Source organism: Branchiostoma belcheri, unplaced genomic scaffold (genome assembly GCF_001625305.1).
Source record: "Branchiostoma belcheri isolate BF01 breed outbred unplaced genomic scaffold, Haploidv18h27 scaffold151, whole genome shotgun sequence".
NCBI lineage: Eukaryota > Metazoa > Chordata > Leptocardii > Amphioxiformes > Branchiostomatidae > Branchiostoma > Branchiostoma belcheri.
In genome coordinates, this window is record NW_017802947.1 from 394,714 (window position 1) to 410,146 (window position 15,433).

At 39.0% G+C, this 15,433-nt stretch overlaps 2 protein-coding genes across 5 annotated transcripts in view; one reads left to right on the plus strand and one right to left on the minus strand.

Moving 5' to 3' along the window:
• The window catches only part of LOC109465487 (ubiquitin carboxyl-terminal hydrolase 20-like), a 17,752-nt gene extending 14,038 nt beyond the window's left edge, over positions 1–3,714 (minus strand). For all 3 annotated transcript variants that reach the window (XM_019762837.1, XM_019762836.1, XM_019762835.1), the window contains exon 1: positions 3,612–3,714. The gene's annotated coding sequence lies outside the window, so the exon portion shown is untranslated. The remainder of the gene's footprint in view (positions 1–3,611) is intronic.
• The window catches only part of LOC109465488 (72 kDa inositol polyphosphate 5-phosphatase-like), a 17,753-nt gene extending 2,942 nt beyond the window's left edge, over positions 1–14,811 (plus strand). For both annotated transcript variants that reach the window (XM_019762838.1, XM_019762839.1), the window contains exons 2-13: positions 3,092–4,596; positions 7,264–7,387; positions 8,060–8,157; positions 9,117–9,241; positions 9,753–9,805; positions 10,067–10,133; positions 10,464–10,568; positions 11,430–11,591; positions 12,630–12,745; positions 13,130–13,266; positions 14,166–14,212; positions 14,499–14,811. In XM_019762838.1, coding sequence (XP_019618397.1) covers positions 3,104–4,596; positions 7,264–7,387; positions 8,060–8,157; positions 9,117–9,241; positions 9,753–9,805; positions 10,067–10,133; positions 10,464–10,568; positions 11,430–11,591; positions 12,630–12,745; positions 13,130–13,266; positions 14,166–14,212; positions 14,499–14,566 — 2,595 coding nt within the window. In that variant the 5' untranslated portion in view covers positions 3,092–3,103 and the 3' untranslated portion in view covers positions 14,567–14,811. The remainder of the gene's footprint in view (positions 1–3,091; positions 4,597–7,263; positions 7,388–8,059; positions 8,158–9,116; positions 9,242–9,752; positions 9,806–10,066; positions 10,134–10,463; positions 10,569–11,429; positions 11,592–12,629; positions 12,746–13,129; positions 13,267–14,165; positions 14,213–14,498) is intronic.
• Positions 14,812–15,433: the final 622 nt, after the last annotated feature.

The window sequence follows — 15,433 nt, forward strand, 5'->3', positions numbered from 1 at the left end:
CCCCCCCCCCCCCCCATAAATGCAAGCCTTAATGGTATGACCCTTCCCGTAGTAATGTAAATGTGACTACTCGGCTTAGTCTGGCATTAAAGAAGGACGGAGCTGTTTGTACCTCAAGTGTGCAGGTAAGCTTTGTGCATAGTTTCCCAACTGAAACCAATATTGCAGGTACTAGGTGCAGTTATTCTATGCAGATGCAATGTGTATGTTCAATGCAAGAAGGACACTCAAATGTTTTTTGCAAGATTAGAGGATATGCATGTTTAAGGTTGTATAGTGTGGAAGTTGTTACGTTTTATGAACATATGGTATCACAAGCTCAGGTTAAGGTTGGTAGTTGCCAGGGTTAATTATTAAAATCTTCTCTTGAGCCAATGTGCCTTCGGTTTTTATTTTACTTTAAACAATAATCATGAATACTTATCAATAAGCTATTAGAGTAGTAGTAGAGAAGAGTTCAAATATACTTGTGCTTCTATAGGTAATAATTTGAATAAGACTACCTGGATCGATACTTAGAATGTTGTATAGAAAGTATTAGTATATGATTATATTGCCTATTCTTTGCATGTATTTGTTGCATTATACATTAGCTATTCATTACTAAGATTATGAAGACAAAATGATGGACAAACCCCAGCAAGATATGCTACAACCTAACCTTAAAAATACTAAAGTACTGTACATTTGCTATGGGTTAGTACGTACATACTTAGACATTTGTATATCCAGCCTTGGGCTTCTTTGGCTTGCAGCAGTAGAGGGTTCTTTTACATTGCATAATATTCAGCTAGCTGCACTGTGTAGTCTCTGATCATGTTACCACGGAGAATCTAAGCTGAGTTGCCACGGCAACAGATGAAGTATATCATGCACGACATAACCCAGGGGTGCATCCGACAAAAAGCGAAGGCCACAGGTGGGAGTGTTAATGCGCAGCGGAGTAGATTGGTGCAGAGAGCTGATGATATCAATCTGCAGGGAAATGTCACATATCCGGCCTATCAATATGACGCACATGTATAGTTCCCGCCTGTCACTGCCTAAGTACCAAGGCCAGGAGCTGCCAGGCCCCTTGCTCTTCTCTGTTAGTGTTAGGGCCTTCCATATGTTTCATGGTCCCAGGCCCCTACTTATCATTACTATAGCATCATGGCAAGCTGAACCAATGGCATGTATTTTAAATGCACTAGCTACAGTGCAGATGGAATAAGCAGATTCATCACTTAGGCCACAGCAAGTGAATGTAATGGATGACATCCTCCTCCTACTCCAAATTTAATGCGATAAGGTGAGAAAAAAAAAACAAGGTGGGCCAAAAAACAAGATTCCTACATTTTCAACTTTTAGATCATAAACCTTGCTAAACAAAAATTTAACAGTATTACCTGTCCGTGTAGATGTGTATGATACATGTATCTCAATTAACAATTGTAGAAAAATAATTAATACATACATGATGAAGCACCTTACAAGTTTTTTTTGTCAGCATTTGCCATCAAACATGAACAATGGTGTCTCAACTTTTTTACAAAATAAGGCAAAAATCAATATGTGCTGATGTCATCCATGAAAATTAATTGCTACATGGCTTTACTAAGTAGACCCATACTGTCAAACACAATCTTGTTCTTTCGTCTTCTCCACTCAAGTCGTGGCAACACCCATCTTTTTATCTTATTGCAAGACTCGTTTGATATGGAAAAACAGGATTCTTAATGGACCAAACTACTGAGTACTAAGAGCTACACGCATATGTATGCTGAATATCAATCAATCCCTTCAGCAATCCAAGGCCCATAAATTCCCTGTATTACTCCTTGGTAACCAGACTTGTTTGCATTACTGAGTTCCAGGTGTTTGTGCCAGTAGTGCTCTGTAGAGATTTAAAAGCATTTCCTTGCAGCTCTTATCGGTAAGCTGTCATCGTTGCTAGGACAATGTTTATATGAGCAACACTGTTCACTGTACGGGTATTGTTGACAATGTGGTAGATAATGGTATATTCATATATGATATAGCTTATGCTGAGGAGAAAGTGTTTCATAATAATTTGTTAACTGTCTATACTCTATATTGGGGCTGTTAAATTTAAGATATAACTTGACATTTCAATTTTTCAAATCTTGGCAAAGTTGCTTTGTTGATTCACATATTTTGTATTGTCTTTTATTTTGCCATTCATGTATATACCATGCAGTAAATAATACAATTTTAATCATTACCAAGTTACAACTACAGGTTTTAAAGAAATATTAAGTCAGATATGATTACAACTTACAAAGTAGGTAAAATTAGTAGAAATGTGTTTCCAGAACCAAGTATTGGGTTTTAAATTGCCTAATGGGTTTTATTAGTATATTACCTTAGAAAGGTCAACAAAAATCTGTTGATAAATGAGGCATTGATGGTTAGAATATTATGTACATAGTGCTTTTGTCTGTTGCAAATGGTATTCTGGGTTTTAAAATTCCAATGCTGATCCAAACTGTGCTTTACTTTTGAGCATTGTGAGTCGCATTTGAACCACCAGCCACTCTCTATTGTACGTGTCCAGATTTTTCCTGAGCTCTTGTTGCATTCCCGTTTTTAGAAATAATCTGTGCAAGTGACTTGGAAAGACCTCTGGAGACAGGAGACACTGAAAAGCTTTTAGGGGCATTAATTATAAACATCCTTACTGTACATATAGCTTCAGTGTATTTGGACTTTGGATGAGTAAACGTGACCTGTATGTTATGAGATTGCTAATCATTTATTAGACTTAGTCATGTATGTAACGACTTGAATATGTACTAATATATGTTTGCATAAGATATTTTTAATGGTAATAAGAAGCTGATTGTAAGTCCATAATCATATGATCAAGAGGTTTAAGATGTGAAAGAAACATGTTTTAGTCTGAAGAAGTAGGAGACCATCAATTATTCACTCTGTAGTTATGTAATATTAAGGTCTACATTAGATTTCCAGTGCTCATGAACTCAATGTATACAGTATAGTCATGGCTGAAATACCTAATCTGACAGTTGTTGACTTACAGATGTACAATAATGCGTAGTTTGATTCTGTTATTGTTTACAAAACACAGGTTACTGGCAACATGTCTGACATCGGAGCAGAAACTGACAGCCTAGGCACCGGTGAGGAGGGCTCGGCCGCGGGCTCCCCAGCCACCAAGAAGAAGCATCGCCAGCCTAAAAAGAAGACCCTGGCCAGACTAAAGGCCATGAAGAAAAATGCCATGGGGAGTAGCGAAAGCCTGGGAAATTCCTCACAGGCTGACTCTGAGAGAGGAAACGAGGGGAAAGAAGAAGAAAAGTCTGAGGTGAAACCAGACACGAAAGAGTCCACGTCCAAAGAAACCGGCGAAAAGGATCCTGAAAATTCTGATGAGTCAAAACCCAAGCCGAAACCAAGACGGAGATTTAAGGAGTTGGCTCAGAGTGGTGACGAAGCAGATAGAAACTCCTTGTCTGACTTCGAGGGTAAGCACTCTCCCCGTCCCCCCAGCAAGCCTAAACCAACGACGCGTAGGTTCGGTAGTACAGACAGTCTGAAGTCTAGTTCTTCTGTAGATGTAGAGAATAAGTCACAAGGTTTGAACTTACCCAAAAAGACTGCTAGTGAGTCGTCCACAGATTCAGCAGTCACCAGGTCCCCCCGTCCAGGCCAGTGGAGGGGACCCATCGAGCCAAAAGTCAAGGAAACTAAACCAACCGCTGTCGCCCTGTCAGACTACAGTTCAGATGACGGCGTAGAGACGAAAAAAGACGAAAAACACAGGAAAGATAAAGAACAAAAGGGATCTAATTCCACTGGGAACACTTCAAAAGAAAAGGATTCACCTGGGAAAAGTACTACCCCTGCGGGCAGTGAAAACAAAGGTAACCAAGACGCTAAACAGGTTATAGGGGGAAGTAGTTCAACTGGTAGTGGGGTGCCTAGTGGGTCATCTTCTGACGACGATGTTGTCATATCGACTGGTAAACCTAAATCAGACAAAGGAGACTCCAAGACAAAAGAACAGAAGACAGAGGGTAACATTTCTTCTCCAAAAACAAGTCATGTGAACGATAGGACAGGTGGTGTTTCAGAAAAGGTAGAAATGAACAGAGGTAAGGACAGTGACGACAGTGATGGTTCCCTACCTGACATGGTGCCAGAACTGGAGGCAAAGCTGACTGCGAAGTTGAAAATGGAAGACAAGGGACCCAAGACGTCAACGCCCTTAAAGAGACAGTCGTCCTCTCTAACCAGCGACACTTCATCGTTAGTTTCCGTGACCAGCGAATCCTCTTCGGAAGAAGACGACCTATTCCTGACCAATCACAAGCCGGGATTGAACAGATTGGAGCCGCTAAAAGGAGCGCCAAACCTACCTCCCATAGAGGGAAATGCGTCGTCGCAGTCGCTGAGAACGACGATCAAAACAGAGTTCCCAGTGTATTCGCTGTACCACGGGGAGAGGTCGAACTCCATGCCAGGTCTGAACGCCGGGCACCAGCTGAGCCGTACAGAGTCGGACATGTCCGTCATGTCGTTCCAGTCTGTCAGCGCTCTGCCCATGATACAGACTAGGGCTGCAAGAGACAGGTAAGAACTGCATTCATATTGTAAACTTAGATTATTCCCCATATGTTACAAAACTTACATACTACTATTACTAGTCAGGGTTCTCCCCAGGATTTGAGAGTACCCCGGAGGAGGGTGTGAAGCACCCCAGACGACGCGTTAGCGTCGTGGGGGGGAGGTCTGGAGGGGGGGCATGGCCCCCCCTCCAGAGGGGGGAAGCTGAAGCATTTTTCTTTATCTAAATACAAATGGAAGCCATTTCCTGCAACTTCAGGTTTTGAACTGCCAGAAAAAATGTTAACATTCAGGAAAAAATTGGGCATAGGTTCCACGCTCTGACCCCTAACCGGGGGCCAACGGTGCCTACAAGTTCGACAAGTGAAACAGAATATGACATTAAGTCATACATTTTCCACTTGGAACTTGAGGCAAGCAATTATGGGAAAATGTAGAGAAGCTGGGACAAAAACCTTCTTATCCTAATGCTAATCCTTATGTTATCACCAACTTGTAAACAAGTCCCTTATAATTATCAAAGTACCATCAAAAGTACCATCAAAACAAAATTTCACTTCTCTAACATTAAAAATCGGTCCCATGTTTAGAAATACACATTCAAGAAAATACTTTTAGAATTTAAAAAAAAAAAAATAAATACTGAAGAAAAAATATTAATACTGCACAATATTTTATTGGTTTCTATCCCTTTGCTTGTCTACAAGTCGATAATGTGATTGTATCAATTTTCAAACGCCCTAAAATTAGCTAAATCGGCGAATTAAGGTGATTGCGCAATGGACGTGCCCTATGACCTTCGACCTTTTGGGGGTCACGCAGGCGTCAACAGTGCCCTCCCCATGCCTTGCCCGTCCGTTTTCGTCGGCAAATTTCTGCTTTTTTTAGAGGTTTTGAGACCTTAAAACTCACACCATGGGAGAAATAAACCACATACGTTATTTTTATGGTAAATATCGCTAAAATGGACCATGCATTTTTTTGTCGCGTTGCCGATTTTTGGCAGAAGCCTTGCGGCGCGGCCGCCATGTGCTACGCCGATAGGTACAGGCCGTCCCCCGTCCGGGTTTGTGGGCAAAATTCTGCTTTTTTTTAACGTTTCGTGACTTAAAAACCGACAGCAGGGGAAAAATAAATCGTATACGTTATTTTCATGGGAAATACCGCTATCATGAACCAGACATTTTCTGTCGCGTTAACGAATTTCGCGGCCGCCACATGCTTCATAATGTCGCGGTACGGTAGGGAATTTTCTACGGTTTATAAGTTCGTAAACGTATCGGCTTTTATTTTTAAACTTATTATCAGGGTCGAGGGCTTTGGTTTACCATGGAGGTAGAAAAAAGGAATGGGTTTACAAAGAAATCAGACAATTAGCTTTCTTTACACGACTTCAAAACGCTAGCGGGGCGCCCGATGTTCCACCAATGACAGCGATTCTCTCAGTAGCGTCGTGCGAAATACTCATTGTTTACTCGATTATCGCCCCATTCACAAGTTTTCAGAGACAATGCCGGCGGGAAAATAGACGCTACTAAGCCCCGAAATCAGGAAATTTTCTCGAATTTTAGCGAAATTTTGTAGAAAAATCGGGATGCAACACCCTAAATTTGGAAAGCAGTATACTGGCGCTGAGCTGGGAGTAGCCTGGCGCAGCGCCCCTGTTCCATCGTCTGGGGAGAACCCTGCTAGTACATGTTCATAACAATCATGGTGAGAAAGAAAACCAATCTAGTATTTGGTACCACCATGCATGTAGTCACTGCATTTTGCTATGATTTATAACAATTAAGCAATTTTTCTCAAAGATATTTTACAATTTTGCTTGCTAGCTTTGAAATCAAAATTTGTTTTAAATTTTGTTTCAAATTCAAAATAGAAACTAAAACATTTCATGACCAATTACGCATACATGTACATGTAGTTGGATTGTGAATGCAGTTTACTGGGTAATACTTAGTCTTAGCTCTTTATCATTGACAAGTTTGCAAAACTTACCATTCAAAGGTAAAGTTGTTCTATTTATTGAAAAACATCACCCAGCCTATAAAATGACATTCTGGAATGTCTGGTCATTCATGTCATAGAACAACTGTTCCTGTTGACAAATATACCTGTTCTAGAACAACGAAAACAAACCAGTAAATAAAGGAAGGCACTAGAATTGTTTCACACTTGAAAGAAGATAATTTCATCACTGCACCATTTAAGCAGTCCCAGTTTTTTTTTATTGTTTTGTTTTCCTTAAATTTTTGGGATGTCAATAAGGAGATTCAGCATGAAGAGAGGCAAATCTGCCTTGGCTGTGACTAACCCTGTCAAGTCTAAGAGTTCCTTCCATACTGTCAGGTTACTTAAACAGTTGTTTTTTTTTTCAGTCTTTAAGTACTAGTGTTTTACAAAATTGAATGCAGAATGTGTGATCTCTTAATTCTCTATAACAACAAACCAATAATGCTCCCAGTTTGACAATGTTTTGTATTTTGTCTCTTTATGTTTCAGTTTTGATTTGGATTTTTTGAAAAATATGTTAGTCTTTAAAACAGAAAAAGATATTTCTCTATTTTGTGTCCTACTTCAATCAAATGGTCACCACAACCACATTGAATTTCCAGCAGTTCTGGTGAGTATGGGGCATGACAAATAGTGTACATTTTGCTATGTCATACTCAGGAGTTATCTGCTAGGCAGCAGCATGAGCTCTGGAGCCCTGCTAGGACAGGACGAACTGGAGAGATACTTCCCTGACCGAAGGATGACCATCTTTGTAGGGACATGGAACATGCATGGCGAAAAGGTATACATAATTTCCTCTGGGCAGTCTTTACCATGCCCTAAGTTAGCAAAATGGAGAGAACTTCATTTTTGGCAAATGGTTCTCACTGTCACAAGATGCACCTTGCAATTTTTTTTAACAGTTGCATACTATATGTAGTATGTCAACAATGGTTAGGTACATGTACATGTATAGGTAGCATATTGTATATCCTGTCACTGTATTTAATTGCATTTTGACTAAACTACTAGTATGTCAACAATGGTTGGGTATGGCATTATAATGTATATCCAGTCACTGAATCTAATTGCATTTCAACTAAACACATGTAAGTCATCCAATTATTCCAGATAGAAGCATAGATGTAATTATATATTACATTGAAGTATAGAGGTGTCCCAAACACCTGCTGTCAGTCTCCCATTAGATTATCCCATTGAAATTCAATAACAAGTAACAATATCAAGTGCCCGAACCCAATAATGTTTGGTAATTGCCAGGGTGTCATCTTGAAAATGAAATGTGACAAAAATATTCAATTTACGTGTTTGGTTAAATTGACTGCATTTTATCTGTTGAATATTTGAGATGCAACCTCTTCTTGCAAAATCACACCCTTCCTCAGTTAGATCCATATGAAAGCTGCCCAGATAGAATTGTAAACATTTTCATTCTGTCCACACACATGTACAGGACCTGCCTGAGAAGATCGATGACTTCCTCCTGCCTGAGTGCTGTGAATATGTCCAGGACATGTATATAATGGGCTTTCAGGAGGGCACGCCCACAAGGTATGCGTGTTAATGGAACTGGTTGCTTTTTAGCCTTGATACCCAAAACACCAACACAAAGCTAGGCGGATGATTGTATATGCAGAAGTGAAATACTTCTGAGATAAAAAGGGCAATTTTGCAAGGCTATAGAGGCAACAAGCAATTTCACATCTGGAAGTGAAGATATCTTCTAGTAGAATTGAGCGGGATGGTACATAATAGCCATTTATGGACGTTACTATAACTCTTTCTGCCAGGAGGTACAATTCCTCTTCACTTAGACTGCTGGAAAATAAAATCCCTACCTTCTAAGAAACTCATTCAAAAGTAAGATTGAAATATATATCATTGCCAAGATGGCAAGCAGGTATCTTCTGCAAAACGCTGTTCTTTGGACCGATCCCAGTGTGTGTTGTACTTAGATAGAATACGTTGGTGAAGGTTAGGCATCCAGGTAATAAGATACGCCAAAAAACAGGTACTCAAAAAACTGGGTAGGATTTTGGAAACGGTCAGACATTGATCAGGTAGCAAACACTACCATTTGTCAGTGATACTGGAGAGTTGTCAGAAAAGCAGATGTTTAAGCATGAAATATAGATTGATATGCAAGTCAGTGATGACAAATTTTTTTAAAGTCCAAAATGAAGCAAAAGTTACACAAATCAAGACAAGGATGATGCAAATTATAAACCTGCTTTCCAGACAACTCTCAACTGTCACTGACGAAAAGTAATGGATGCTACCTGAAACATCTGACTGTGTCCAAAATCATATCCAGTTGCTTGAGTACTTGTTTTTTTTTTTTTTTGCTTATTTAGACAGAACAATGGACCAATCACTGTTGTGTGTTGCAAGTGAATTAAACATTGCACCAATCACCATTGTCTGTTGTATTTTGATTAAACATTGAGCCAATCCCTGTTCTTTTCTTATAATTTGATTAAACTATGGACCAATCCCTGCCCTTGTTACAGGCGTGAGTGGGAGATCCGGATGCAGGAGACCCTGGGCCCCACACATGTGCTGTTCTACTCCGGGACCTACGGAGTTCTCCACCTCTGTGTCTTCATCAGGAGAGACCTCATCTGGTTCTGTTCAGGTGGGTCAAAACTTGGGTATTTCTCATGTAGTTAAGTTGTTTTTGAATGATTGGATTGGGCAATATCTTAATCAAGTAATCCCTAGCGGAATGTGAGGGAGCGCAAATAGATTAACCTAAGACAGGTGAAGCAGGTGAAATAGACAGGTGATGTATAGTAATGAGCTTATGGGCAGGTGGAGCTATATAAGACAGAGAGAACCACGAGGTAAGCGTGCAGACCAACTTGAGTGCCGGACGGTGAGGGGGGTTACTGGATGGGGATAACCGCGCAAGTGTTAAGGGAAGGGGTGGGTTGTGGGAGGGTGGGTGTAGAGGGAAGATATTTGGGAGGGGGGGCAGATGAAAACAGCGGAGGGATACTTGAGAAAGATAGAGTCAAATTTTTGTCCGTCATGAGTGACAAAATTCCATCAAATGGCAGAAAGATGGATGCTGGCCAGAACACTTACTGAGTCTAACTACCAGGAATACACAGTATACGACTGTCTGTTTTTTTTTTAAATAACAGTTGCAGAAGAAGATACTGTCAGTACAAGAGCCTTCTCCCAGATAAAAACCAAGGTATGTTATTCCAAGCATTGAGTAGTAGAACTCTAAACATCCCTTTTTTTGCAACTTAAGTGAGTTTCTGTCTGCTTTTTAAGCAGGTACAATTTCATATTACCTTCTAAAAAGAATTACTGTAATTGTAACATACAGTATTTCTCATACAGTAGATTCAATTGGTGTTGCCATTGTATCATGATTTGTATTTGATGAAGCTACGTATACTGGTAGTTAAGTTGATGTTCATTTTAACCTTCAACTTGATGTTTCCTGCAGGGTGGGCTTGCCGTTTCCTTCAGCTTCTTTGGGACGACCTTTCTCTTTATCAACTCTCACTTCACCTGTAAGTATTTTGTCATACATCAGAGTATATTATGGTCAGGCTCTCATTGGAAATGCAAACTGCAGTTTGTCAGACACTCACTAGATGGCTCTGTTGTACTGATGTTAATGGGTGTTGTTGGCAATACATGTAAAGAGAGAGGGCTTTAAAATGCAAAATTCCATTTGTTACAACGTTGTTTCAATTTTATCCATTGGTTGTCAGGGTCAATACAAAACCATGAACCATAATAGTATGAAAATAAATGGAGACCTTGATGTTTTTTTTATGAAATAATCATGATAGTCCAAAGGTTGTATTAAGTGTGATCATTTTGCTGCATTGTTTTAGCTGGAGACAACAAGGCAAAGGAGCGGATAGCAGACTACAGTAAAATCTGTGAGGCCATCTCCCTACCCAAGATCATTCCTGTCAATCAACACAGCACCGACCCAAGTAAGGCATGCAGGGACAGTCTCAAACTTCACAAGTTATTCCTAAACGAACACCTTTCAATCAAGATACTTGGCTGTGTACTATAAAGTTATTAAGATCATTCAATCAGTCAATATTTTGTCATCGTTGGACCTAATTACTCACTTGGTTTGCTTCTGTATGGACAAGCTTATATTGAAGAATAGAAATGACTACGGTATTGAATCATACAGAATATCAACAGACCATAACAGGTTTATGATTATGATTCCTGTCAGGTAGTGAGGAGGATAAAAAGATGCGGAAATGGACACCAAAAACCAAGCAGAAAAAGTCTGACAAAAGAGTAGCAGTCGCCCCCACAGGTTAGATAGGGGTCTAGAGAGGGACAAACAAAGTTGGCTGCAGAATATGACATGTTTTCAGATGGGGGAATAACTTTTCTTTGAAGTTTCTATGATACCTGAAAGTTCAGTTCATAAGTGAATACAATTTACATATTAAATACATTTATGAGTTTGGTTTGCAATGTGCTAAAAATTGGTTGGCAATGTATATGCAGGGCTCGAAATACTGGGTGCATGTGCACCTTGGAGCTGTGCAGTGCCACCTAACTTTTTTCTGCGGGTGTACCAGTGCACCAAAATATCTTTTGTGCACCTAATTTTTCAGTTGGGTGCACCAGTGCACATACATGTATTCCCAAAAAATGAATTTCGAGCCCTGATATATGTTTTACTATCATTGTGCATATTTTGGATCTAACATAAGGCAGTTTTCTCGACAATACAGACACAGTTCCATTTTCATTTCCTGACTAATTCTATTGTGATTCCTGACTTATTACATTACAATTCCTGACTAATTCCACTCTATTTCCAGATGACTGCACCTCGCGGTTCGACTGTGTCTTCTGGTTTGGCGACATGAACTTCCGGCTGGACCACGAGAGGTCAAAGGTTGAGGAGCTGATCAAACACGGGCACAAGTCGGACTACAAGGAGCTGGTGGCACACGACCAGCTCACTAATTTCATGAAGAAGGGTACTATGTGGTTTTTACTGTGGTGCTAGCCAACACTTAAGTGACAAGAGCTATGACTGGTGCAGCAAAGTTACAATTAACAGCAGTAAAATCTGTCAATTGTCACAAAAAAGTTTGTCGTATTCATAATACATGTATATCTGTACTGAAACTAACTAAGGATAACAATTTACTGTTGTCCCACTAACATTTCCAAACTTGTCCTATAATCTAAAGTTACGTTACCAAACTATGTCAAATTCATTCAGTCATATATCCTACACCACTCTAACACATACCGGAAAATATATTGTCTTCTAGCTCTGATGTTTCTTGTTTCATGTCATTAACCTTTTAAATAATTTACACTGGCAATTAATGTCTTCAGTAAATTTAACCCTTCTTATCATTAATGATATTATATATTACACAACTAACCTTACCTGCAGTAATTTCAATAATATTTTTACCTGTCACTACATGTTACTAACTTACATAACAAACTTACTGTTGCATGAATATGCAATGATCCATGTTCTCAAAGAGATGTTTCATTTTAATGCTCTCTGATTGGTCAACTAACAAAGTGCTTAGCCAGTCATAGCTTGTCATGAAGTGGAGGCTGGCCAATTGTGTGTGGTGGCTTTCTGGTGCTTTTCTTGGTGAAGTCAGTGAGCTAGTTGCCTGTGTCAAGTGCAAATCAAAACAGGAAGTACTTTGTTAGCTTAGCTACATGTAGAGTAGGCTAGATTCAGCAACACCATCATGACAAAGACTAGGCTAGCTGCAGAATTACTAGATGCAAAACAATTAATTAGTAGATAACATAGTCATTATAAGTGCATGCTACGCAGTGTAGACCAAAGCCTTCTCTGCTTGAAAACTCAGGGTTTACTAACTAGATAAACAGAAAGAGAAAGAAAGCTTCTTCTAGTTCTGGGAGTGATTTTAATTGAATGCTATCTACATTTATGTAAGATTCTATTTCATGAACGTCATACAGTATACTTTTTTTTAACAGTTGTCTTTGTCTTTTCTCTCTCCCTGTTGAATTTGAAGATGAGGCCTTTGTTGGTTTCAAGGAGAGCCAGATCCGGTTTCCACCCACCTACAAGTTTGACCTGAACACGGACCATTATGACACCTCACCCAAGCTCAGGGTGCCTTCCTATACGGTAAGTAGACTGGACATCTTTAAATGTGACTGTGAAATCATGAGCTCACCCAGTTGAATTGCATTGTATTGCAGTTGTATAACTGTTGTACTACAGCATTGTTTTCACTTCGAAAACCCCTTTTTCCCTCCACCAACTGCAAAATTAACCCACTGGGAGAGTAATTGAATTTGCAGTAGTTTGGACAGTTTTTGTTGCTTCAGTATTTTTTTATGCTAACAAGTGACCACTAGTATTTGAGCAGAAGAAAACTGAGTCATGAGATGAAAAAAGGAAAACTTGTTGAGTTGTTCAAACCAGTCCAGTGTGAAAAAAAATAGCAAAAGAAATAACAAACAATTTGGAGTCTAAAGAAAAATGTTTCTTGCCCCCCTCCCCCTGCAGGATCGAGTGTTGTACAAGTGTAAGAAGGCAGGAGACATCACTCCCATGCATTACAGTAACGTGCCAAGTATCAAGATCTCAGACCACCGGCCTGTTTACTCTGTGTTTGAGGTCAAGATCAGGCCTGGGAGGGACACGTAAGTATTACAGAGATCTGTTTTCTCAGATAAAACAGTCAGAATGGTAACAATGCAATGCTGTCTTGTGTCATGTTTTAACTAGACATATTTATGACAAAAATTGTCTATTAGGCCACACCAGAAAATGCATTTGCATGTAGACCCTTTCTTATAGGTTTGTGCAAAACAGCATCAAACACAATAAAAATGTTCAACTTGTGTTTAGTTTGAGACTGGGAGGATTTCTTTTTCATGTTTGTGGCTAAACATAATGTTATATGAAATCTATAAAATTGTGTTGGATAGGCACTGTCCTTGGTGCTGAATTGTTGGTATTTAGACAAGTCCATTGGAAGGCTGTGATTTAAAGGTCAGAAGGAGGGATTTTCTTTCCTGAAAAAAGAATAAAAATGCATGAAACTTCAAAGTATGCAATAATACATTAGTTAAGAGTGAGAAGTTATCACAAGAAAATGCCAGAAAGTTTCAGATTTAAGTACTTTTAGGCCATAGAAATTGCCAAGATATATTTTTAAAAAAAATTACATTTGACATTTACCCTGGATGCTGTTATCAAATATATTAAGTAGTTTGCTAATATTAGTATGAAAATCTGGGTATTACACAAAAAAGTTACATGTATGAATGTCAGCCTAAAAGGTTCACCAAATTTCCCATTATCCTATTACATAGTCATTTACTGCATGTAGATTTGCTTGTTATTGATAGGATATAACACCCAAAGACATTTGCATCAGCAGCCTACGTTATTTTCATTCCTCAAAATGGTGAAAACATTAGTAATGGTGGCTGAGTGGCAGGTATGGGTCCAATGTGATTGACAGAAATTGGTGTAAAACATCTGTACTGTTTTCTAAAGGAATTTTAGTTCTAACTGGGACCATTTTGCATTCCAGTATCCCTTTGGCTGCCGGACAATTTGATCGGGAAGTGTACATCGAAGGTAAGAAAATATTACAGTCTTAAAAGCATAAACCCCTTAAAAGACTTGTTTCTTGATCTCTGTTGGCATTAGCCATTGGGCTGACATGAAAAAGATACCTGTACAAAAAGAGAACCTAATGAAAATGCCTAAGAACATGGCAAAATAAGCCAAAGCCCAAACCTCTGCTTGGAGAGCCTCACTAGAATGAACTGGCAGAACTAGTCAACACTTATATGTAGAAGAATTTTTGCAGACTGAAGTGTCTTTGACTAATGCACAATTTTTTTTCCTTTTTAACTCCCAGCCAATAGAAGACGTGCCATGCAGATCAACGTGGAGCGCAAACAGAGCCGCATCTGTTCCATCATGTAGTAACTCTGGTGGGAGACAAAATTTACAATTCACAGACAACCACCTTACTTGGAACATCCCTTTTGTGTACATGTACCTTCTTCTCAAATATATGGAGCATAACACTACATTGTTTATTAGTTATTTCTTATTAGTGCTGTTACTGAAGCATTTGATGCATATGAAACACCAGAAAATTTACTTTTTATTTTTTGTTTACATGTTTCCCACCACAGCTTTCCGATTGGTTAAGACATTGTTGTTCTAATGACATCACACTTTGTCTCCAACCTACATTTTTGCAACTGATGACTGATGAAAAAAGATATACGTATATGACTACAACTGATTGACACCATTGATGTAAAACTTAATCAGATGCAGGGGTTTTTCTAAACAGGGGAATAAGGGAGCTGCTCCCTCATGTAACCAGCCAGCTCCTTCATATCAATTTTCAGATTGAACCCAAAGTGGCTACTTAACACTATTTAGTCTTTCTCAAAAATTAATGATCTTTTTTCAGTAAAGATGTAAAAGCAATACAACACTATTCTAGCATTATAAACTGTGTTACTCTTATTAAAAGTCCCCCTTGGTCACTTCGTTCCTTGCAATGCTTGCGATCTGCTCCCTCATGCTAAATTTTTCTAGAAAAACCCCTGAGATGTAATATATAAATCAGTGTTGCATTAATATTTTAATGTACAGTGCCCTAATTCCCTATATAGTAGGCACAGACAAATAACCAGAGAAGTACAGAGATCTTATTTTTGTGTTGTAAAAGGATCAATAGAATCAGTGTAAAATGTATGATGTAAATTGTAACTATCATTGTGAAAATGTGTTTGTAGATATGTATGTAGACATCTAAGGAAGAATGTACTGTGT